The 26645-nt window shown below is 39.3% G+C and overlaps 1 protein-coding gene across 2 annotated transcripts in view; it reads right to left on the bottom strand.

Annotated features, from left to right (window-relative positions):
• Window positions 1-24360, bottom strand: part of plekhh1 (pleckstrin homology, MyTH4 and FERM domain containing H1) — a 72964-nt gene extending 48604 nt beyond the window's left edge. For both annotated transcript variants that reach the window (XM_088925939.1, XM_088925940.1), the window contains exons 1-2: window positions 24259-24360; window positions 9604-9777 (exon numbers count right to left, since the gene is read on the bottom strand). In XM_088925939.1, coding sequence (XP_088782065.1) covers window positions 9604-9726 — 123 coding nt within the window. In that variant the 5' untranslated portion in view covers window positions 9727-9777; window positions 24259-24360. The remainder of the gene's footprint in view (window positions 1-9603; window positions 9778-24258) is intronic.
• Between the last annotated feature and the right edge of the window lie 2285 nt (window positions 24361-26645).

Raw genomic sequence — 26645 nt, 5'->3', positions numbered from 1 at the left:
CAAACTCCAAGGCCTCTAAACTCCAAGAACAAGAAATGTCATTCATAGACCATTAACAAACCTTTTCCTGAGGTTGAATTGACTGAGAAAGTACTGATGCAACACTTATGAATAATTGCCAGCTTGTAAATGAGTTTTTTTAAAACATTTTATTCATCAACTTTATTTTACTCATTATAAATTTATATGCTTACATTCCTCTTGTTAAATGTGCTGTATACGTACAGTACTTAACAATCAAGGACAGGAGGCGCAAGATGAAAGTTATGAATGTGGAATATTACTGCCTATTGATCTATGACGTTTTTCCTGTCAGTCCCTGTGCTTCTACACAGATGTGTTAGTGTGTCCTCAGACACTATAATAGCTCTGCAGTGGGGAGCAGTGGTTAGAGTCCTGGACTTCAAACTGGAAGATCGTAAGGTCAAATCCCAGCTAAGACACTGCTGTTGTACCTTTGAGCAAGGTATTTCACCTGAATTGTCTCAGTAAAATAGCTGGCTGTATAAATGGGTACCAGTATAATTTGCTTTGGATAAAAGTATCAGACAAATAAGTCAGTAGTCTGAAGTGACAGAATGTATCATTGCAATGGCCTCTCCTTCTTCCACTGGCAGAAGACTGTGTTAAGAGACAGTGTGGCATGATAGAGACATTATGGAGTTTATGTCCATTATACAATGACATACTGTAATGTGTTCAGTACAGCAGTTTGGTATGGTTAATGTCGGATTTTTGTGTAATATCATTTGTGGAGTTAGTTAACTGTTCAATGTCCTGAAAAAACAATATTTCTAGCTAGTGTACCCTGAATTATTTAAAACTGAACATAAGAAGACCCTGAAAAATAACAAATATATCTAGCTGAGGCAATAATTGCATCTATTAAGTTAATTAAGAGCTAGAGTTCTGGTTAGGCAGGAAACCAGAAGCCTCTACATCTGACCAAGACCTCAGTTTGATTTCCCTAGTGTAACAGATCAGGCAAAGGGGATGCCCTAGAATAATAATAGTCATCTATAGTCATAATAGAATAATAACTGTCATTTTATACCACTGCACGTTTGCTTAACTTAAAAATAAAGTCAAGTTGTTTTAAGGCTAATGAAGTCTATCCCCCCTAAAATACACTACGTGCACATTTTTTATAAAAGATATTTTGAATAAGATCTAATGTGCCATGTTTTAATGACTGTAAAGCAAAGCTTCTGATATAGCTTTTGCGAAAAGAAATATTGAAAAATAGCAATTAATATGAACTGAGTGTTGTACTGTGTAATGTCCATTAAGCTGCTATTTTTTAATGAAGAGAATGTCTTATACTGACAGGCTGAAGGAACATTTGAGTCTTGAAAAGAGAAGACTGCAAGGGACCCAGTTCGAGTTTTCAAAATGACAAAGCAAACCCAGCGGATCTCTTCAGAATGAGATAAAAGACGAGCCAGAGAGAACAAGTGGAAACTAAGTGAAAGAGCATTTTAAACCAAGAAGAGGAGGCACTTCTTTACCCAAAGGATTGTGGAAGTCTAGAACAAACTAAAACTTTGGCTACTTTCAAGAAACAGCTGGATTAGATTCTTGGATCAATACGCTATTAACAACCAAACAGGCTAAAAGTGCCAAATGTCCACTTCTTGTTGGTAAACTTTCTAATCTTCTTATTCTTCTTAGATAGGTCAAAAAAGTCTCCTCTCATTACCAATAGTTTTTACATTCTTAAATAAATACAAAGGCTTTGCATCAGAAGTGAACCAAACTGTCATTAACAGTGAACCACTGGCAGTTGAGGGTTTATGTGTATAAATACTCTCTCAGTAGTAAAGGATTAGTGTATATTTATGAGTCCATGGATTTTTTCCAAGGCTCTGTTACTTCATTGCTAAACCTATAAAACACCCATAGGCCTAATCACACCACACTGTAGTACGGTAGTAATAATAAACAATGTGTCCTTTTAGAATGTCACCGCAATTGAGTGAATAATTTTTCGAGGAAGAATGATTTCCTTTTCCACTTATGAAACAGGTTTTAATGAAAACAAGTTCACACCATGGTGTGTAAAAGTTAATGTTTGTTCCCAAAAGACATTTTACCATTTCCATTCAGATGACAGGAATGTGTGCCACCGTTAAGATTTGTGCATTCTTCATAAATGAGAAAATCAATTATTTAGATACACAATTGGGTGTTTGTGAAAGCAAAGAGATTTAATTTAAAAATATTCTGTAACATTTAAAATGTTTAAATTTTATAGTATATGCTTATGAGACCACAGGATATATCCTAGACTCTGTTATTTCACTGCAAAGCTTATAAAAGTTTCATAAGCCTAATAACACTATACCACTGCAGTAATAATAAACAATGCGTCCCATTATAATGTTACCACAATAAAGCAAAAGATTCTTTGAGGAAGATTGACTTCCTTTTCCATTTATGAAATTAAAAAGTAAACAGTCGGACCCTCAACTTGAACATTATGCAACAGCGTATTCTCCAGGCTCCTGTCTGTCTGACATTACTCAAAGCCCTAGAGAAGAACTGTTTTCTCCAAATCTTGATGTGATGCAAGAGTGTGTAACTGGTGTTTCTCCAGTAGCAAAAGAGACATCAGACAGACAGCAGTCTCCATAAGAGTCCTGCAGATCACCTTTAGTCTTGAGTCTTGAAAATGAGCCTGGTGGCATTAATGTTTAAAAATGTGACTGGTCTAATGCGGATGACATTTCTCTGCCACTAAAAACCAAGCACAACAGCTAATCTTCTTTACATTGACACCTAGGCTACTTGCTGCAACATCATACAGGCTGTTGCAGATAAGGTTTGCTTCCAGTCCTCTGTCAAATAATTATTCAGACTAGTTAGTGGCTAACTACAGTACATGTTTAAGGAGCCCAGAACACATTAGAAAATGTGTGTATAATATGCAAGGGCCTCCAACTGTCTTTCTCAAAAACCATTAGCAAATTGCTGTCCATATTCACCCAGAAACAGGCTGAGATTTAAAAAAAATTAAGATTACCCTTAATTTTTACTTGATTGCCTTCACACAAATTGTGCTTATGGAAAGAAATGTAGTAATTGTGACATCTTGGGCAGTAATTGTGACAGCACATTCCGATTCTTTGTTCTTTTTTCAATGTTTAACGTACTGTATGAGCTCCTGATGTCACTGTAGTATTGTGAAGAATAATTGTTCAAAATAAACTTGACCAGTATGTGAACAATGAAAAAGACACTTTAGATATTGAAAACAACTGTAATGATATGGAAACAACTGTAATGTACTGATACACTAATATATTTTGGAGTTCTGCTACAATACTTTCTTTTTCAAACTTACAATTCAGTAACAAAATTGGTGCTGGTATGCTTTTTCAAATTTTCTGCTTCTTCACCTTTATAGAAGTGTAAGGCATGAACAACATAATGTAACTTTTCCTTTAACTGGTACAGCGTGATTGTCACCTGCAGTAAAAACAAATTGCACTATTGGACATACAGTATACAGAACATAACAGGCATTAAAAAATGTCTTCACCAAAAAACCTCCCGTGAGCAATACTGTCAAAATTAGCCAAGACGCAAACACACAAACAGTTTTCCAGCGCACTGTACTGTAGTTAACATCAGTCACTCACCTACACAGACTTACAGCAGACAAACATAACACCATCTCATCAAATTACACTATACATGGCAAAGCACATGTTTATTATGGATTACCAGAGCTGGTGCTGGAGACTGAAATATACAGTGGCTGTGATCAAGTTTTCTTGTGGGAAATCCCTACTTGTTTGGAAACGGACATCTGAATGAGGGCATGTGCTCGCTACCCTTCTTTTGTGGGAGAACCTTATATGTTATTTATTAAAATACAAGATAAACTTCGAAACTGAGATATGCTGCATTTTATCTGTGGCCTGAATCACCCACTTCGAAGACCAACGTTTTGTTAAATTCAAACACAAAATCATCTGTGCCTCAACTGTTTAAGCTACCCAAAAGAGGGTGGGAAAAGGTTTTATTTATCACAATCTTGGTTTATAAAAAGAATTAAGGTTTCACAGCTGAAAGCCAGTACCCCCTTAAGTGCAGTAATTATGTACAGCATAAAAAGGACCAAATGTCAAAAGTATATGAATGTTTCTGCATGAAAACCAGAAAATGTATTTAATACTTTTGGTGCCAACTAAAATGTGGCCCAGGTGTAGTCTCTAAGGCATATTTCCAGCTGTCAATACATTGTAAGAATGCTTTTAAATCTTTCTGCTAACATCAGGCATTATGGAAAATTGCTTTATTTTTTTTTAACCTATTGCTAGTTATTTTTGACAGAACAGGTATTCTGTATTTAAAATATATGCAGTCACACTAAGGAGGTGTTAATTAATTTGGCTAGTTTGGCTAACAAACCTTCTTTGCATATTTGAGAGATAGAATAGATAGTTTGAAGAACTCTTCCTCTCTCTGCATACACTGAAGGCCCATATTTGTCACATTCGCTCGCTGGGATATTCTCCAAGAGCCCGACAGAAATGGACATCGCTCTGCGCAGGTCAGGAGCTGTAGTGGGGGGTTGGGATTGCACTTTTCACACATGTTTTACAGGCAGCAAATGTGGAAGAAGGGCTCCTCTTGGAATTACTGCTGACAAAAGGAAACTACAAGGAAACAAAACATAGCAAACATACCGAGATACCACAGGGCAAGGGGGAAGAAACAAAGTGTGTGGAAAGTTAAGTACAGAAATCTTTAAAAGCTTCTGTAATTAGAGTACTGGGCTTGAAATACACAAATAGGAGATATGCAGCTATCTAGGGCATGATAAGATGTCTTGGCAAGTGTTCGCAATTCTCCTTATTGTTCAAAACTGGAAAAAGGTTGCACCAACCTCTCTGAGGCACACTGGGTAAGAAAAACATGGTGCGCTTTCTGTGCAATGAAAAACAAGGAGGCTCCAGTGACAAATGCCATGCAACCTGGAAACCTGTCTAAAACCACCTCTGGCCAGCTGAAATTCTCATCAGCTTCCTGAATCTCCTTCACCTGCATTAAGGATCTCATTAGAGGAATCTCCATTCTTTTTATAAGAATTCCCTATCCTGATCCTGGAGGCCCACACATCCTCTGGTTTCCACAAGTTGTTTGATGAGAACATTTGCAAGTTGTTTTTTTCTTACTAAAACGTTTTAGGTTATAGAATTCATGGCATTTTGTGGTACTTATGAATTCAATTTATCCTATTTTTTAGGTTGATTAAGGGTTGAATTTGGTCATCGAGAGCCTGGCTGGAACAAAACCCAGAAGCGGTTTGGGCCAGGACTAGGACTGTGAACTCCTGGGTTAGATGACACCACAGGGAGGCTAGCTGGTACCTGACACTGGGTGTTCCTTGGAAAACAGCAGTCAAGTGGCTGAAAGTGAAAAACAGCCAGGTCTGATCACTAGTTGTGTGATGGAAAAGTGAGGTGACCACTTACACAAAGGGAGACCCCATGGTTTTCTCAAGGTTCAAGAAGCCTTCTGAGTGTGCTATTACTCACTGCCAAAAATCATCAATACAATCTGTAGCAAAGGCCGCAGCTCATAATGTCCATAAAGTTAATGGTCTTCCTATTTAGGGAGGTACAGTATACTCATTCTTTAGTATAAACTATGAGAAAGCTGATTATTTCTGCTCATTGCCTTGTGTGATATAGTGTTAGAAATCTCAAAAATGTTGTTAGGCTAAGCACATACCCCAGGGTAATCCAACTATGGTCCTTAAATTCCCCTGTCAAGGTTTTATAGGTCTCTTAAAAACTTCAGCTACTAAACAACAAGAAAAAGTGTCAACTTGTTCAATTAACCAAATAATGAAGTCTGCGTGGTGAAGGTACCCTTGAAATTGGGTGTACTTGACACTCAAGACTGCCTTAAGAAATGAGTCAAATAAAAGTATAAACAAGCTAAAAGATCAATTAAATCCTTAATTAGCACTTGAGATGTTCAGCACAGAAAAAAAAACAGCTGGAGTTCAGCTGGGAAAAAAATAACAGACAGCTTCCAGGATCAGCATTGAGAACCACTGTTCTAACCAACAGCAGAACCACTTGAATAACAAGCAACTCTGCCAGATTACCTCTGAAAGTGTTGCTTAATCTTTCTGGTCTGCAAAACTAACATCACTGCCCCCACTCCCATGCCACGACCTGCTTCTCCCCATAATTATTAACAGCCCCTCATCTGCCTACTAATGGTAACCTGAGGCAGGAGTTGAATCATTAATTGGCAACTGCAAAGGCTGAGATAAAGAAAAGACATTGGTATGTAAAAAAAATCACTGTGTATATTAGATTAACAGGACAAATGCCTTTTAATTTTAAGAAGACTCAATCATCCAAACACCTTGCAGAACGATACAGATATTCAAACAAAATATTTAGGGTTGAGTTTGCACCATAGATATATTTTTTTTTCTAGAAGAAACATTTGACAAAGTGAAACTAAAACACTTAAGTTGAAAAATGAAAGGAGAAAAATATCCAATGGCCAAAAGCAAACCAGAAAAGAACGCATAAAACTGGTTGTGGAGATCTGAATCGATGCACTCCAGGCTGTGAGCTCAAACCTTCAACGACTAGGAACGCAAACTATTCCAGTACATCATCCCAAGAAGCAGTTTCTCAATAGTCCTGTATATAGCCAGTCCAGAAGAATATATTCTAACATTCAGAAGGATTCAACTATAGTGTGAAAGAGTGAGTGGCTTCCTGAGACACAGGTGTAGAGATGATTCTCTAAGTAGTAGCAGTTTTCTCTTTCAGCGGTGGCTTAAAGATATGGTTGATGTTGTGCCGAATGATGAACCTGATACCTCTTCCCACTAAATTCCTCCCTTGAAAGCATGCAGGAAGAGGCCTCCCAATGGAAACCCATACCACAAAAGAACAGCCAAACATGAACCCAACCCTCCTACACCCAGTTGACGAGTCACTCCAGTCCAGGCCTGGCTAACGACTTTTCGGTCTGTATGGTTTAAAAACCCGACTAGACCACAGCCTGTTCAGCCACAGTGCTCTTCAAAAGCATGGAATTCCTTCTCTGAGCCACCAAATCGAGACACAGGCAAGGACAAGACAGAAACTGAAATCTGCAGTCAAATGGACAGTGGTAGAGCTCTCTCAAAATAAACACGATACACACTTCCTCCTCCACATTCTCCACAAAATCTCAAATTCATCTTCTGGGGAAATGAACCATCATTCGTCATCATATGAAAGTTGCTTTTCTTTTAAATCTGTTTTTTTTAACTTTTAGTAGTATTAATGTGCTCTCAGATTCATCTTCTGGGGAAATGAACCATCATTCGTCATCATATGAAAGTTGCTTTTCTTTAAAATCTTAAAATACGTTTTCTTAATTTATGTAGAATTAAATGATTGTGTATTGTGCAAGTTGGAGTAGCAAAATAAAATCTCAATTTAAAAAAAAATGCCAGCTCAAGTGATTTCTCTACCAAATTTCATCGGTTTTGTGCTCTGCTGATCTCTGTTCTATAAACTGTGCAAGAAGAAGTGGCAGTCAGAACAGATTTCAAGAACCAATCCACTGCAGTAACAGCTATTTGCAGTTTTACCATCTTTTAACTACTGCCATGACAGGGCGTTCAACTAAAACATAACAACAGATCAGAGAAAGTGCACAAAAGCATTGAAATGGATGTCTCTAGGCTTTCTTTATGATCAGGGTCAGTTTGGGTGAGCGTAACACATCTGGACATGCAACAGCTAGCTTTCACAAACTGTGTTAAAGAGGAAAAAAAACCTCAGCATATCATTGCCTCTTAAGTGCAAAGCCCAGTAATTATTCTCCCAACCAGTCAAAGGTTCTGAGTTTTCTTCCTCCCTCTGCTTGACTAAAGGTGGTTAATGTGTACGTTACTCAAACCCTAGCAACCAAATCTTAACCTGCCTGAGCAAAATAAAAAAAAAGGTTTGTAATCCTTAATCTTCCAAACCTGGCTCAAACCCGGCTCAGAACAGATCCCCTGGCTATAGTTTAATCTCAAAATGCAGTTTTCTGTCAGGGCAAAAAAAAAGTCAATGATCCTGAGAAGGGAAAATCCAAGGCAGGCTTGGATCCGCTGCAATTGACAGGAGAAACAAGCAAAATAAATGCTTTCTGCATCCATCACCAGACACCAGTATTATCTAGGACTTATATTTAGACTGTAAACATCCTGCTAACAAGACAAGAGTCTGCATTTCTTGTTTAGAATGGACTGCAGAACACCTCTTTAAAAAAGGGCAGCACTTGCCTGCTGTATTTTTTTACCACTTTGTCCTTCATGGTGAAATGCACAGTTAGCACAAGCAGACTGCTTCTCCCAGTCACGCTTGCAATCTTAGCTTGGCCTGGCTGGTATTTTGTTTCAGTTTCATTTCACGTCAAACTTTATTATCCCTCTGGGAGACACTTGTTATACAGCAGGGACCAAAAAAAAACAATCCAACAAGAAATAGATAAATATCACTGACAAAAGGATGCAATACAACAGTGTTTCAGGAGATAAGAGAGTTGCTTTACTTTGTTTGAGAGTGAGATTGCAGCAGGGATTCCCTGGGTCTATTACCATTACACCTGGAGTCACAGAGGCGTGTACCAAATGGGAGTAGTTTAGCTATACAAGTTTAATATTTATAAAGACTTTATATAAAAACTGCAGTCTTGACCTGCAAAAAATAGTGCAGCCTTTATCCTGATGTCAGGTCTTACACATATCTCAGCTTGTATCTCAACTACAGGACAAGGAACCACGTCTGAGGAATGTGAAGGAAAAAAAAGACAGGAAACTACAAAGGCTATCTGACTCTCCAGCCACTCCAATGTGAATCCAGGAGGAAAACAAAGCTGATGATCAGAAAGGGAGGATTACAGGCAAATCGCTCATGTTCTGTTCCACTGTCTTTCAGCTGCTCAAAGGCCAGAGTTTCCAGATCTTTTTTTTTTGCTTCCGAAGACAAAGCTGCATACATTTCATGACTATTCTTTTCCTCACATTTGTGAGTATCTATATATGTAATAAGATTACAGTTGGCTCAGAACCTAAAAACAGATGATGTAATCACCCATCCATCCGTTTTCGATCCGTTTTATCAAATTCAGGGTTGTGGGGCAGCCGGAGCGTGTGCCAGCAAGCAACGGGAACAAGGCAGGGCACACCCTGGAGGAGACGCTACTCCATGACAGGACAGACACACACATGCACACGCTCACACCAGGGCCAGTTTTCCCAGAAGCCAACTAACCTACCAGTAGGTCTTTGGGCTGTGGGAGGAAACCCACACAAACATGCGGAGAACATCCAAACTCCAAACAGATAGCACCCCAGGAACTGGACTCAGGGCTCCAGTGCAGCAAGGCAGTGATGCTATCCACTGTGCCACCTGGCCGCCCATGATGTAATCAAACAATTAGAATTCTTCTTGCTCACACTAGAAGAACGAAACCTGGAGGATACAGCTGGCTTATTGTAAAAGCACTAACTTCCAAGCATCTAGAAAGGAACAGCTTTCTGACACTGTGCAACGGATGTCAGCAGACAGCAGATCACCTCACCTTCTCTGCCAGCAGCTCGCGGATCTTGCCAGCCTGCAGCCGGAACTTGAGCAGCTGGGTCTCCAGGGCAACGCAGCGCTTCTGCCAGTCCACAGGGCCGCCGTTCTCCAGAACATCCGCCATCCTGCCTCGCCTTCTCAGCTCGCCACCAGCTAGGCTCCCTGTCCTGCAGCCCTGGGAAAGAGACTCTCCATTACATAACGTACAGCTGTTCCCCGACGTGTCTGGGAGGCAAGGCCAGTGAGGAAACCCCAACAAAGACAGATTTCAATTCTTACCACTTGCCTCACCTCTCTCTCCTTCTAAACATCACTTTCCATTTCCTCACTTATTCGTTTCATGTATTTGTTTGCTTTAACGAACAAAGGGTTGTGTGTTTAAATAAATACTTACATATCTAAACATTTTCAACAACTATACAGACACAGCAGCAAGGTTGCCTGATAAACTGTAGTAGGCTGTTCAGCGTCACTAATCTGTTCAAGTAGGGAGCTGTGTCAGCATGCAGAGGAAGCAAAGAAACAGGTAAAGGTTTATTCCCTGCTGAAAAGAGACACAACGTTTCAGAAATGAAGCCTTCTTCACACACCTGAAGAAGGCTCCACAGCCAAAATATTGTGTCTCCTTTCCTTTCGTCATGGAATAAACCTTTAACTGTCACTCCTCTGTTCCTTGCTGAGCCAGTGCAGCACAGGAGTGATTTCATCAGATACACAGCTGAGATACTTTATGCCCTTTGAGTTTTCCCATTGTTATGGCTTTTGTAGCGTCTGGAACTGAAATCCAGGACATCCATTTTTCAAAAGAGAGAGTTTTTCTTTTTTTGACAGACTTAACACTCTAGTCTAGAAGATCTCCACATCTTACTTAACCTCTGGATTCTCCATTTTCTAACCTCTTTATCCAACACAGAGTAGCAGGAGAGCTTGGGTCTATTCCTGTAAGAAACAGGCACAAGGCAGGATACACCCTGGACAGGACGCCAGTCCATCACAGACAAAGACACACACACACTCAACCAGGGACAATTTTCCCAGAAGTCAATTAACTTAACAGCATGTCTTTATTCTGTGGGAGGAAACCCACGGGCATATGGGGAGAACATACAAAGTCCACACAGACTACACCCCAAGAATAGAACCCAGAGCCCCAGCACTACAAGGCAGCAATGACAATCACTATGCCATCATGCTGCCCGCTATTTAATAAGGTGTTTATAAGAGGTGATCATGTGAGTGAAACAACCTGCAAGTTGACACGTAGACACTGTGGGACTTGGCCCTGCAGACAGCCCACATTGCATTGATACTATAGACTGGAAAAGAAATGCAGGCCTAAGAGATACAGTGGTGTGAAAAAGTGTTTGCCCCCTTCCTGATTTCTTATTTTTTTGCATGTTTGTCACACTGAAATGTTTCAGATCAAACAAATTGGAATTTTGGCCCACTCATCTTTGCAGAATTGTTGTAATTCAGCCACATTGGAGGGTTTTCGAGCCTTAACTGCTTTTTTAAGGTCATGCCACAACATCTCAATCAGATTCAGGTCAGGACTTTGACTAGGCCACTCCAAAGTCTTCATTTTGTTTTTCTTAAGCCATTCAGAGGTGGACTTGCTGGTGTGTTTTGGATCATTGTCCTGCTGCAGAACCCAAGTGCGCTTCAGCTTGAGGTCATGTACAGATGGCCGGACATTCTCCTTCAGGATTTTTTGGTAGACAGCAGAATTCATGGTTCCATTTACCACAGCAAGTCTTCCAGGTCCTGAAGCAGCAAAACAGCCATAGACCATCACACTACCACCACCATATTTTACTGTTGGTATGATGTTCCTTTTCTGAAATGCTGTGTTACTTTTACGCCAGATGTAATGGGACACACACCTTCCAAAAAGTTCAACTTTTGTCTCGTCAGTCCACAGAGTATTTTCCCAAAAGTCTTGGGGATCATCAAGATGTTTTCTGGCAAAACTGAGATAAGCCTTTATGTTCTTTTTGCTCAGCAGTGGTTTTCGTCTTGGAACTCTGCCATGCAGGCCATTTTTGCCCAGTCTCTTTCTTATGGTGGAGTCATGAACACTGACCTTAACTGAGGCAAGTGAAGCCTGCAGTTCTTTGGATGTTGTTGTGGGGTTTTTTCTGACCTCTTGGATGAGTCGTCGCCGCGCTCTTGGGGTAATTTTGGTCGGCCGGCCACTCCTGGGAAGGTTCACCACTGTTCCATGTTTTCGCCATTTGTGGATAATGGCTCTCACTGTGGTTCGCTGGAGTCCCAAAGCTTTATAAATGGCTTTATAACCTTTTCCAGACTGATAAATCTCAATTACTCTGTTTCTCATTTGTACCTGAATTTCTTTGGATCGCAGCAAGATGTCTAGCTTTTGAGGATCTTTTGGTCTACTTCACTTTGTCAGGCAGGTCCTATTTAAGTGATTTCTTGATTGAGAACAGGTGTGGCAGTAATCAGGCCTGGGTGTGGCTAGAGAAATTGAACTCAGCTTTCCAAAGATGTGATAAACCACAGTTGATTTATGTTTTAACAGGGGGGGCAATCACTTTTTCACACAGGGCCATGTAGGTTTGGATTTTTTTTTTCCCTTAATAATAAAAACCTTCATTTAAAAACTGCGTTTTGTGTTTACTTGTGTTATCTTTGTCTAATATTTCAATTTGTTTGATGATCTGAAACATTTCAGTGTGACAAACATGCAAAAAAATAAGAAATCAGGAAGGGGGAAAATACTTTTTCACACCAATGTATATGGAAAACCTGTGTTCTAAAGTATCTATAAAACCTTTGACAATGGTAGACAAAATTAGTCGAAACAAAACTTGAACTTCATTTTTTCAATGGGACTAAAACCTAGGGGCTTATTCTTAAATCACTTTAAGCTAACATTTGCTGTAGGCCCACTTTTAATCTCCGTGGTAACCTTCTACTGTATCAGGCAGCTACTCTCTGAAAAGAAAACCTTGCCACTTTCCAAATAATTCTCCAGCCTTCAGGCATGGAAGTCTGGGAATTTGTTACCTGCATGATCCAAAGTAAGCGCTTTCTGGGAGCTTGGTTATTTTTTTATGCAAACTTTCCACCTGACCTGAAAGACACTGGTGTGAATTAGCACCGTCAGGCAGCAAAAACTAGCTGAGTTATGCGAGCACAGGGATTAAGCAAAGGCTAACAGAGAGAGAGAAAAAAGTGAAAAGCTAAGCTCCTTTTTTATAGGGGATATGGCTTTGAGGTATGGTTGAGCCAGGAAGCTCTCGTTATGCTCCATCTTCACACAATAAGCCCTCCTAGCGCTTCCTAATTACAGGGCATGAGTAAATTGAAGTGAGCAGGCCACAATAGGCCGAGTGTCCTTCTGCATGACAGTCTCATTACAGTGGAAACAAAAGCAAAGTGATCCAAAAGAACGAGTGTTTGGAAAAGGTGGGTGGCGTCTGGGGCCTCGTTACCTGTGAATGACTGAGCAGCAACTATTTGACGAAGTGAAAACACACATCGAATGGGGATCTTAGACAGTCTTATTGGGTTTCCAGGATGCAGAAGGCAATTCAAAAGCCAGGCCCAGAGGTTGACAACCAACAGGATGTCTTGTCTTTGCTTTCTTGTTCCCAGTTTGAGGACACAAACTCATCTGTGGTCAGTAAAAGCCTTGCACGATCTTTCCACCCTTCTGAGAGAAAACAAGTCAGCGGTGCCCAGTGAGCAGTAATAAATACGTTACGGCAGCAAAAAGATGACGCAAACCCAGGACTTCCATAGTCTATAATCACTTCTCCCTGGGACTTACAAGCAATTTGTGGTAGTGTGAGAGAGCTCTAGTAAAATGGTCATCATTATAGCCCTTTTAGACAAGTCCCACTTGAGATATTTTTAGAATAACTCTGACAGAAAAAAATGTAAGAACCAAAGCACTGACTTTGGGCAAGTCATTAATGGTTGTGGTGATATAAAGGTTAAAGGGTCTTTAAATTGTGTTAAAAACAGATAAGGGCATTATACTGAGAACTACAAACAATATAAACGTAATGCATATTATGTACTATAATGTACAATAGAAAAACAAACTGTGACAAGATTTTAGCGTGATTTGGCAATCGGTGAAATCAGATGTCCATAAGCCAAATACTCTTGAAAGGGGGAGTTTATCCTGGCACGTGCAAACAAATAATGTCAACCACGGTTCCACACCCCTTTAAGACTCCCCTTCTGATCTGACTGGGGAATACAGGGAGGGAAGAGAAAAATTAAACAGCAGGCAATCCTGTTTGAAGACTGGACTAATCTGTAACTGAACTTTACAACAAGAAACCGCAAAGCGCAAACACAGATTTGTGAATCCACAGCATTCAGAATTCATTTAATGCAAGAGTCATGAAGACAGACGATTTTTTGTTGAATCAAAAGTTGTCTTCTGATCCAAAAACAGTCAATTAATTTCTGAAAGTTTAAGGAATCAAAAACAGTACAAGATGACATAAGTATGGTGATCCAATTTTTTATATTTGAAAATAAAGATATCTGAATAACATTTGCAGTTTCAATACTCTTATATATTTTAAAGAATAAACTGTTTTTTTATTTTTATTTGAATTTGAAGAAAGTAGAGCACACTTAAGAAGTCAGTAAAATTTTAAAAGTCAGCTTCTTAACTGCAGCATATACTGCATGCTTTGTATAAAATTAGCTAAAAGACTTCAGAAAGTTTAAATGAAATTTAAAAGCTACATTCAGGGGACATGTCTATTCAGGCCTTGTTTTTTTCTTTATGTTATAATTACAGCCCATTATCCCCTTGTTAAGCTCAATTCCACCACTGTGATAATTAAAAACCAGGCTTTAGACACGCAGTCAGAACAACAGTTCACAGCTAAAAGAACTCTTACATTTAAACTCCAAATGACTTTCAACTAATTTCATAAAACTTAATCTATGGGAGGAAAACAGAAACAGCTTTTTCTTGGTTGTCACTTATTAAACATAGACTTATTTCTTTACAAAACTGGGAAGCAAAACTGGCTCCTAACAAAATACTCAAAATGGGAGATGTGGATGCTGGAAACCACAAGATTACCTTGGGTTCGTTAAGCATATCGATTGCGGTAGGCTTTAACTGTGATATCGGGGCATGACTAAAGAAAGATAAGAAAAGGAAAAAAGACTCAGTCAAAGATTATTATTGTTTTTCTAGAGCAAAAGTGACCCGAGGCACTGATTCTGCCAGAGGGGGCAGAAACAGAGGTGCAGAGCAGCAGAGACAGGCTACAGAAGACAGACCTCTGAACAGTCTCTGACAGCTGAGCACAAACAGACCATTTGCTAGTTAAACACAGTTTGCAGGGATGTGCTAATTCCAACTCCTCCAGTTCCCGTAAGCTTTGTAACACCAGGGAATGAACTGCATCTCATCACAAACTCCAATTCCCCCACCCCCCTCCTATGGTATACTAGCCCAGGACTTAACAGAGCTTGCTTTAGAGTGCATGGAAACGACCTGATTCAAAATCCACGAACAGCATGACTCACAGCCTGTGGCAGCGAAACAAAATGAGCTCCGCTTTCTCTCAAACATCACAGTTTAAAGCCATGTTTAAGTGGCAACACATTCTCTTCCGTCTCTTTTTTTTTCCAGGACTGTTGCATTTTCCCACTAGATTTGCGGCATCACATATTCACGATCTCATTTCAGCTGACATGAAGAGAAATTCTGATGTCACTGTTCTTATTATGAAGTGGCACAGACGTGCCTTTAAAAGTAAAGATACAAAAATAAATTAGTTTAGTCATAAAATGTCAGCATTTTGTAAAGAAACTGAACAAAACAATGTAAATTACCATGCAATTGTTTTACTTCAGTTAATCTATACACCATCTTACTTTGCTTTTTGTGAGGATCACCATTCAAATTACTTGCATCACCTTTTATAGGTTTTAGTGTGGATCTGATCCTGTATTTAATAATCTCATGAAAGGTAAAAGACCAAATTATTGTACTGCATTACCAGTGAGTGAGGTAAGAAATTGCTGTTCGAGCTGTGGGGATTCAAGCATGAGTCCTTAAGTACATGAAAGATGATTTTTTACAGACAAATACTGCAATTGATACAATTAAGTAACAGACAGCTGAGATGGAGAGGAAAACAGTCTGTTCTGCTCAAGGCCAGAGTTGGCCATAACTCTGTGCTATTTATTCATTTGACTAAATTTCAGTACTTTTACTCTGATCTTTATTTTGCCTTTTTGTCCTGATTTGAGACAACAACCCTCTTGAAGCATTTTACAGCATTTTGCCAATACTGGGCTACGAAGTCGCACAATGCACAGTCGAAAGAATCTGTTTTTCCAAAACACTATTCACTTGTAAAGCACTTCAAAAGTAGCAGCAGGTCAAAAGAAAACAGTCAAAAGGCTAAACCTCACTCCACAGCACAAAGTCAATTGCATCCTGCACAACCCTACATTTACATTGAGAGGAAGGCTGTGCCGACTTAGATTGCTAGTTGAAAAACCAAGCTGGCATGAAGTCCTTTCATCTCCAGAAGTGGCTAAACGTCTGCCACTCACTGTGCCAGCAAAACAGCCCATGAGCTCCACACTATCCTCACAAAACAGTAGCACAATCTTATCCTATCATTATAATAATTTGCCAGCCTGACAGCTAACTTGGTATACTTAAAATGTCTAAAATTAAAAAAGCACACAACTAGGGTGCTCAAAGAGGACTTGTCTGTTTTGGAAGCTTAAAGCTCTATGGAAAAATTAACTTTGATACAAGTTGTTTGCCCTCACTACTTTAAGACGAAGTGTCTCTAAGTAACAGGGACTTGGCCACAATGCCAAAACTCATTTGCCTTGTAAAGAGAGCCGTGGATGTTTTAGTCCTTTTACTTTCTGAAGTTGACCTCAATAAACACCTTCTAATGTCAGTCACCCCAAAGGAGGAGTCGACTCATTATCATAAGAGACGGGACTTGTTTGTCTTTTCAACAGCTGAAACCTGTAAGTCACTGCAGAGATGGCAGCATCCACCCACAGGATTGTTTGTTACAAAGAGGGCAATTTAGAAATCCCCCTGAAATGACCTCAGCTGCAATCAGTTCTGGACTTGGTCAGGAAACCTGTGAGACAAAAACAGAAATAGCACACAAATCCTCCTGATGCTAAAATTTACAGTGATTTAAAATAATAGCAGAGGTCAATAAGAAAATATAACACTAATTTGTTAATATAATACTTTTTGTCTATGCAACCCTCACAGATAGGACATATCATCACTATTCACCTCTCTTGTCCATTGGACAAATGTCCATTGGAGCCTGCTTAAGAATGCAAGTAGATTTTGGGTTAAAACAATAAAACTACCATGTGGGTTATATCTGAAGTGGGAATTGACACTTCCAAGCCCAGATATTGGTACAGCTGACCCAGCAGGTCTTAAATGCCTTTCATGCCCCAGAGAGCTGGAGAGAGATGCTTGAGGTACACAGACTAAGCTCTGCTAAACCGTTTACTTCCCAAGACTAACTCTGTGTCTGGAGAGAATCATTTGCAAAAATGTACTTTTTCCCCAAATCAGCTGGATTCGAACCCTGGATATGAAAATATATGAGATACCCGTTACTTCAGGAAGGATAACTACTGGGAACAGGTAATGGTTGATTCCATGCTGAAAAGAAAAAAGACACAACGTTTCGGCTGTGGAGTGGGCTTCAGGTGTCACTTTAAGTGCCATATGATAACTACTGCACTATTATATTTGGACCTCCAGAATGTACAGAGCATGCCGAGAGTGAAAGAAAGCATTTCAGGCTAGATCCAGGGGTATATTTTGGCGAAGTTAAGGTGACTAGAGGGGAGTGCAGAAGTTGATAACTGAATCTAAAAACAAGAAATTCCCATTCACTATGTCCAACTGGCTACAGCATGACATTACAGGTTTTGAAGATCTCCCACCTTTGAGCTACACAGTGTCTCCTCAGACTGTGGTGAATTCTGAGGAGTCACTGTGGTAAACTCCTGTTACATCCTAATATCAGGCTGAAAGATTGAGAGAAGTTATTACACAGCCAGCCCAAATAATTATTCTTCACTGGAGTAGTTAGACCAAAACTAACATGAACCAAGCCACAGATATGTGGGATTTAGAATCACTCTTTGAAATTAGAACTGTACCTGATAATTAAGTACCTTAGGAAGCTATGTATATATGTTTTAAACTTTAAATCCAAATTAAAGCTTCTGGCTTTCCAGGTTTTAACTTATAAAGACAAGAGGCTGCTCATTATACAATGAGCATTTTGCACAAAAGTTGAATTCTTAATCTTCCCAAAGTATTTTGGAAGATGCACACCAGACACTAAGGCACAGTTCCTCTGGCCAAAGATTTGTTTCAAAAAGGTCACATCATACAAAATGCTTCCATGTGTATTACCTCATCATTAAAGTGTTTCACAGGCAATAAGAATTTTATTTCACTTTCACATGCAACATAGGAAAAACTTTGCCTTCTCAAGCATACCAGACCTGCCATTTCTATGTTTCATGTGGACAAACATCTCTGGAAACAGCCACTGAAAAATAAAACTATCCGATGACTAAATTCACTCAATTAAACATTGACAATTATTTACACTAGCTGTCCTACTGCCACGTACAAAGGGGGAATTCTGCATCAACCAATGGAATAAATGTAGAACAACAACATTATCCTAATAAAAAACAAACCTTAGTACAATAAAAATGTCACCTTCAAGCTCCAAAATATTTTGGAGATTTTGCTAGTTGAACAATTAACTAAAATCAAAATGAGCACTATTGCTGAAGCCCTATTGCTGAGCACAAAAATGAGCAATATTGCAGAAGAAGCAGGAGCTATGGATATTTAACCATGTGCATTTTCTAACATCAAGTATTGCTTTCGCTAAAATGTCTTAAAAATATTGCTTTGTCAAAATAATTGAATATTCATGAAAACACTAGCAGCAGACATGCACTGGCAATAAACTTAAAAATATATAGACTATAAACATGGAAGTTGAGACTATGTATTAGAAATACTGAAATGTGTATAAACATGGAAATGCATGGCTGGTAATAACTAAAGGCCAGCACTGCTTTCAACAACAGTCAAGTGCAAACTGGCCCCTATCTGCTGCGAATTTTCACTTGGCAGGTAACCTTTATATCCAAGAACATCTTGAAAATAAAACATAAATACCATCTTGTGTGTGATGTGGGTGTCAGAGAGAGTAGAACAGATTAGCATGCAGGAGGTTAATTACATAAACTTACATTAGAAAAGAATTTTGCACTCCCTCAACTTCCATCCATCACATTGCAGATCCCTGTACCTGACACAGTGACCAGTGCTTTACAGATTTTCACAACTACTACAACATCAAAATCAAAATTTTACACTCCAAAAGTAACAGAACATTCTAAAAGAGGACCTTTGTATTTTTAAAGTTTCAAACTAATTTAAATTAAAAACATTTTTAAAGGTTTAAGGAAATTTTTATTTTAGACAATGTTGAACTGAGCATGGACTCCTATGAAAAAGTTGTTTTTTTTAATCCATGGTTTGCGAGCTAAAAAAAGTGGAGAGCTGTTGAAACCAAAGGAGCTGTTACTTATTAACTCCCATTCTCCTGCCCTTTCTAAAGCGACAGCAAGTACACAACACTAAAGAGCTGAAGCAAATGCTGTACTTTTGCACAGACATTTCAGTATGAAGCTGTTCTGACAACCTGTTCAGCTCACCCCCTAGGCGTGAGCCCTGTTTTTGGAGATGCATTGACCCACAGGGAGAGCAGAGCTATCTCATCGACTCATCAGCTCACTCGACTAATGCCCAGAGAGTCTTTCGTGGGATTTCTGAGCACAGAGCTGTAAGCGGTGATGTCAGGGATTAGAGCTGCTATGATGTCACCCCGCGAGACATTTCAATTTTATGTTGCTATGTTGCTGTTTTTCTCTGCAAGATCCGGATCAGCTTCCTGAGGATTTGGCTTTCATGGCAGAAATCAGCAGTCTGGATCTCAAGCTAATGCGTGTTAAATCTGCTTCAGTTATAGAGCATGCTGGGGATTGTGTTTTAATCATCCAGGATCAATATTCAGCTCGCAGGCACATGGTCCTCATCTTGATTAGATGTTTTTCTTTACTTCCTTTAGTGGTTATTGCAAAAAGGACCATACAGTACCTTTATAAAGTCTCAGAGTGATAAAGCCAGAGTTATTATAGCGCAGCACAGTGAAATCACAGCAATAGCTAGTCCAATCATCAAGAGCCTTGTTTAAGTCTGATGCAAGCTGTGGAGAAGAAGGTAAAGAAAAGCACCTGCTAAGCAGAAAGTTCTAAAATTATTTTGTAAAATTTAACTTGGGAATCTTTCATGGGGCCCTGTGTGTTGAAGTTTCTAGTGGTCAAGAAGCTCAGAAGGTACAGAGGTACCTTTCTGGAGCACATCCAGCTGAGTAGCACTAGAATCAGGTGAGTCCTGGCTTCCTACAGAAAGGTTTGGTTTCCAGTTAGGGCTCTGGACTCTGAACTAGAAGGTTGTGGGTTCAAATCCTGTGCAGGGGGGCTCTAGAGTACTCCTCTCTGATATCTTCAGTGAAATGCCCAACTGTACAAATGGAAGCTGTTTTGGATAAAAACATCAGCCGAATAATAACAGCAGCCTTCGGATTTGTAGACATTTAATTCCATGTTGAAAAGTCAAAAGACAGAAGTAAAAAAACAATGTTTTGGTTGTTGAGTTTTCTTCGGAGTACGTGAAAAGTCTCCCAGGCATTGGTCAATGAAAGCCTGAAGTATTCAATATAGCACACAGCTAGGCAGTGATCAGCTGGGGTAAGGGGTGATTGACTTATCAACTGGAATCACCAAAGGAACCAAACTTTTCCTTTCTTCTCATTCACGTACACAAACATAACTCTTTAAATAACTCTAGTTATTTAAATCCAGCATTGCAGCATCAGCACTGAATGCTTTCTATAATCACGTAACCCTAACAATAAACTAAAAACAGAAACCTGTACATCTTTAAATGGCTGAATGCATAACCTGTTTGAGCAGGACATCAACTGTGCATGTTTTCCATCAACAGAAATGCGAAAGCAATAGAAATTGGGGGGATTGGCACAAGATATACTCTTTGAATGTGAATTACAAGCAATTCCAGATGCACACAAAACTCTCTGAATAGATTAACTAGATAATAGAAAACAGATAAAATAGATAAACTTTTATCTATTAGGTAAAGTGTTTTCAAAGAGTTTAGAAATTGCAAGCCCTCTGTTTAGGTGATCATCAAACAACAACAACCACCACAGAAGGATTAAGGATTATAACTTTTAAAAATATTGCTGAAGTCTCTCTGAAATCCAAACCCTTATCTAGAATTGTGACTCAATATGAACTAAAGAAAAAGAAACTGATGTTCAGGTAACAAGAATATTAAATTGTGAGATATTTTCCTTAATAACTAAGAAATTTGATTTTTAAGTTTCTGTAAAAAGGACAAATTTGAAAAAATTATGATGCTAGATCTTTGCCAAAACTATACTGGTTTGTGTGCCACAAGTAAAAAAAAAAAACAGTATTCTCAGATTATTACAAAGTTGACTAAGATTTAGTTAGAAAGTAAGTGAAGACCAGACAGATAAGTTTGGCCAAGTGAATCAAACGTCAGTCTACGTATTTTAATATCCAACAAAAGACTGAACTCTTTTGAACGCTACAATGCCTCCTCCATTAGAGGTGAATTATCCAATTTTTCAATACTAGCTCTACACCAATCTTCTGGAGGACTGTTTGTCACAATGCACAATGATGCACAGTCCTAGTACAGTAGTGTGAAGCAGCCCGGCAGAGGCCAGCACTATCTACAGAAGGATGAGACAGCAGACTGCACCACACACTCCACTTAATCAACAACCTCCAGGGGCTGTGAGGATTGGAAGCCCAGTCTGGTGATCAATGCACCAGCACAGCAAACACTTTGCATTGTTTAATGTAAAGAAAACAACAGCCATCACCTGGTTCATGTCACATGCCGCATTAGTCTTAGAAATGTAGTCAGCACTTAAAAATGTACTGTAATCTTCTTCTCTCAACCACCCCTTCAAAATGATTATTTTGAACAGAACCTGAGAAATCCGACTAATGGTGGGAAAACGTCCTAAACTTTTGTCTTCTCCTTCCCTGTTTCAGTATCTTGCTAATGCATTCAGAAACTCTGGCCAAACACCTTTTTACACTGTATGCATACTGTTATACGACCCTACAAAAAGGTAACTGTCCCACATATCTCATGCAATAAATATGAACATGACGTCTAATCGTAATGCCCCATATGACATACAAAAGATGGATGCCGGTGCAGCTGGGTGTTGCAGTGGCTCTGTGGCTAGGGATCTGCACATTTGGCTGGAAGGTTGCTGGTTTGTATCCAGCAGCTGGCAGTGGAATCCTACTCTGTTGGGCCCCGGAGAAAGGCCCTTAACCCCAACTGCTCCAGGGCCACCGTATAAATGGCTGACCCCAAGCTTCTCTCCCTGTCTGTGTGTCTCATGGAGAGCAAGTTGGGGTACGCAAAAAGACAAATTCCTAATACAAGAAATTGTATATGGCCAATAAAGTGATCTTATCTGATGTCTGTAACATTGTGGCTGTCACAGTTCCCTGATCAGACAGTCCATCAGGGCAGCTTAACTTTATTATTCCTTGCTGTGTACCATCATAGTCCTTAAAATGACAACAGAAAAATAGGCAGGCCAAACACGTTCAACATGCACCTGGTGAGAAACAAAATAATGAGCAAGTACAAACCATACTCCTTTAAATCTGTTTCTTTCATCTCAATTACAAATGCTGTCTCTTAACAGTTGTATTGTTAGACCTGCTGGTAATGAAATTCCTGTCAATGAGTCTCCCACCTTTCTGAGGAAGCAGAGTACAGTAATAACAGGCTTTCTGTAAACTGCCCACAGTTATTATCAGTGTCAGAACCAGCCTGCAGCAAATATAGCTCAAGACATTCCACAGCACTGAGGTGTAAACATCTTCAGCACCAGCTCTCAAAAAGCAGTCAAGAGAAAACACTGATTCACACATACTTGTAACTAAAAATATGAAGAAAGCATCAATGTATTTGTTCAAAACCCATGGGCAGGAAATTATAGTGTGCTATTGTTTGAGCTACTACAATAACACAATTACAACTTCCATTTAATATAAGCTTTATCAGAGACAAAGATGTAGCTGTGTGTGTTTGTCAATAATTGAAATGGTTATTACAGTGTCATAACATCCAGGCTTCAGTCTTCGATTTTCTCATAAAAGCTCTTCGGCACTCTGACAATCTGTCCAGCCAAGGAAAAGTCTCTAATGAATCCTACAAGTAAAGGAACACTATTTTGGGGAGGTGGTTACTGACCTTAACTTGGATCGTTGACCTACTCAGTAAATAAACAGAACAAAATAATAGAACTAGCTGAGCTTGGTAAATATAATTAAATTAGACCATACTGCATGATGTTAAATTAGTACTGTGTAATTAAATGTTGAAGGAAAGGAAAATACTTTGTATTAAGGAAAGAGAACAAATCTTATTGTGAATAGTAGCCTGTACACCTGATACAGAGGCTAAACCATTGTCCCAAGAGCTGATAAAGAAATCTTGTACTGTGACTATACAGGAATTGCAGATCAGTCAATCAGTTGACTGATATTGGATGTAGCTGTTTTATCTGGGTAAAAAACGCAACGGAGGCAATCACTATATTCTCAAAAGGGCGGACTGACAAAATTAATTTTAGAAAATGTCATGGATCAGACCCAAAGCACAAAGCTATTTAACATGCAAATTAGATAATGTAATATACATTCCTGCGATAATTTAAAAGCAGAATTTAATCTTAATGGCGATACGAACCAATTAGGCTACTTAAAACCAGGTTCTAAGCAAACAAGACAAAAATATCGAACAGGCACCTGTATGTATATTTTAAATGGCTATCTATATTTTTATGTTTTTTAAATATTATTAATGATTTGGTCTAAAAACAAAAATATAATCCCATTTTAAAACTACTGTACCTATTTATATTACAGGATTAAAAGTAGTAAACATAAATACCAACAGATAAGAATAGAAGAAAGTTTTGTTCAGGTAGAGATTTACATGGAGACATGAACACCACGAGTCTCTTTTTTACAACTTTGTAAAACAAAGTGTTGGCAAATTGTAATTCGTGTACTCCCCGAACACAGGAGAATTAATGGTCATTTACAAGCTTCTAACAATGAGCAGGTGAATCAGAAAAATGTACCATCTCAAGTACATAAAATTGCTTACTGTTCCTTTTAAAATCGTCCAGATTTGCGAATTAGCTCAATTCACCACTAGAAATCTGAACGGGGATTTGGCTCGATCAGCACTCATCTCAAAACTCGACGTCTATAGTTTCATTGGATTTGCTGCAAAAACAGAGTTCACAATGTAATCCCAGTTCCCCAGCCTCTCACGTACGAGTACAAACCACGACACTCCGTGCACCTCCCCAGCATAACAAAACTTTTAGGATCCGCATTCTGCTATGCAACAGTATGAAACCTCAGCAGTTTATGAGAACAATTGTATTACCTTGAGGTTGTTTTTTATCCGCCGGATTGTCACATCAACACCTTCATGCAATCACATCACTGTACCCCCAGTCCCTTCGCCAGCTGGGACTCGCTCTGGTGTGAGTGTCGCTCACCGGCGTGTAGACTTCAGAGCAAGGTACCGCAGCGCCGCTGTCCTCATTCAACAGAATCATCCCCGATCCTTAAAAGGGGGAGATGTGGTATCAAGTTACTCTCAAACCCAACCCCTCACTTTGTATAAACACCACAGGAAGTTGCATCATAGCTCAGGTTTATTCAGTATTTACTACAGTGAGATGTTTTGCGCTTGTACATCCCACTTCCACATATACCTCCTTAATAAAAACTAAAACAAACCCATAAATGATGTTACCGCTGAGTATACAATACCAAACTGCGTCTCCCAAAACGTCAAGTAATCTATTGTTTAAACCAGGGAATGAACGGTGATGCGTTTCCATCATGTTAAGTTTCTTGCGAACCCCCACTCACCTCACACGGAATTTGTATTTTCCTCTTCACGAGTTGATTGATTTTTATCCTCATTGCTAAATATTTTATCTTCATCCCGGTAAGATCTGTGTCGCAGCCACTTAGCAGTAAGATCTTCAATTTCTGTGAAGTCCGTTATAATGTACCGCACTTGCCACTAATACAGATGGTAAATCTGGGGTTAACATAAAACTGTTTTGGGAAATACATTTAATTTAACATATGCATACCCACAAGTATCACACAGGCACTAATTAAAGGAAATTAAAAAAGACCAAAAAAAAGATCTTTGTGGCTGAAGAAGAAATTTCTAAAAATGGTTGAATATTAATGTGTTTTTTAAAACCTTATAAACCTTATTAATGAGCTAGCAATACTTTTTGAATATTTGCTAGACATAGATTAGTGACAGAAAAGAACTCAGTGGGACTGAGTGAAACATTTCCTGATCTCCCACAACCAGAGCACTGATGGGTCTCTCCTACACTGCAAGGCATCTGATTGATGGTAATGTCTGCCACACATGACACTTGATTGCTGTCTTTCAAAACAGAGATTTCGTACGGAACAGCCTACCTGATCTCCTGAAAACCACAGACTTAGGATCCAGTAAACCAGTACCAGGACTTATATAGTCTCTAAATCTGTGACATCAAAGAAACAAATGCGTTATGCATTTATTGAATATTTAAGTATACTGTAATTATTAAGTATTACGTTTTGGTTTAACCCACTTGTCTGAGGCCCAGCCCCCCGGCCAGAGGACGAGGAGGCTGGGACCCCAATGCAGAACAAGTAGTGAACCAAGGGACAGCGGCGCTGGCAGAGACAGAGTAGAGGCGGGATGCTGGAGGCAAAATTTGAAAAAGCGGTGTTTTGCGTGAGATATGTATATATAGCAAATATCAGAAATGCTTATGATTGAAACAGCAGGGTGAAATTGTCTTGCTTGTCCTCATCCCTCCTGAACTGCAGGGAAGGACTTCCATTTTGTGAAAACAGGTGCCTTTTTCAGCAGGTAGTGTAACAGGTGGGACAAACTGCTCGGTTTATAGAACAACCAGTTCAGCGTTCAATCAAATCTAGATTTACAGACAACTGCAGACATGAACCCTATTAAAATGTGCCTTCATGCTGTTAGCATCCATCCACTTTCTAAGCTGCATTATTCGACAGAGGGATACACAAGAAGCCGGGGCCAAACTTGGCTGGTAAAGGGCATTAAGAAATCTGGACACTCTGGACGTGGCTCCAGTCCTTTGCAGGGCACATATAGACACAAACATGCATTCAGACCAGGACCACTTTTACAGCAGTCACTTAACCTACCAGTCTGTCTTTGGACTGTGGGAGGAAACTGGAGCACCAGGAGGAAACGTGCTCACGTGAACACAGGAAGAACATACAAACTCAACACAGATAGCACCCCAGGCACTAATCCCATGGCACCAGCCCTGCGAGGCAGCAACTCTAACAACTGTTTCACTGAGCTACTCCACGCTTTTAACATTTAGAATGTATGCATTCTCAGTGATTGTTGAGCAGAAAGGCCTTTGAATTTTTATCCAAGGTCGTTTCTGAGCAAAGCCCAAATGTGGTAGCTGAATCAATAAGTGAAACCAAATCTTTGTCATAAACGTGGTCATATAATCTAGGATTAGACTGGTGATCAAGTAGAGCAGAGATCAAACAGCTGCGTATTAATTGTGCTCCAAATACATATTTTATGTGCATTTTGTACTTTCTATTTGCTTATATACTGTATACATGTCTGGGTTTGATCAACTGTACTGACTACAAAACAGGTTTCTGAGAGATTTATAACTGTGTGCCCAATTTAAATACACAACTGTTATGCACAGTTTGACTTGTTCTCTCCTGCCTCCTGTAGTC

This window comes from Atractosteus spatula, chromosome 9, assembly GCF_055471065.1.
Source record: "Atractosteus spatula isolate fAtrSpa1 chromosome 9, fAtrSpa1.hap1, whole genome shotgun sequence".
Taxonomy (NCBI): domain Eukaryota; kingdom Metazoa; phylum Chordata; class Actinopteri; order Semionotiformes; family Lepisosteidae; genus Atractosteus; species Atractosteus spatula.
Note: the sequence above shows the minus strand (reverse complement) of the source record. Positions and strands in the feature narration are given on the sequence as shown.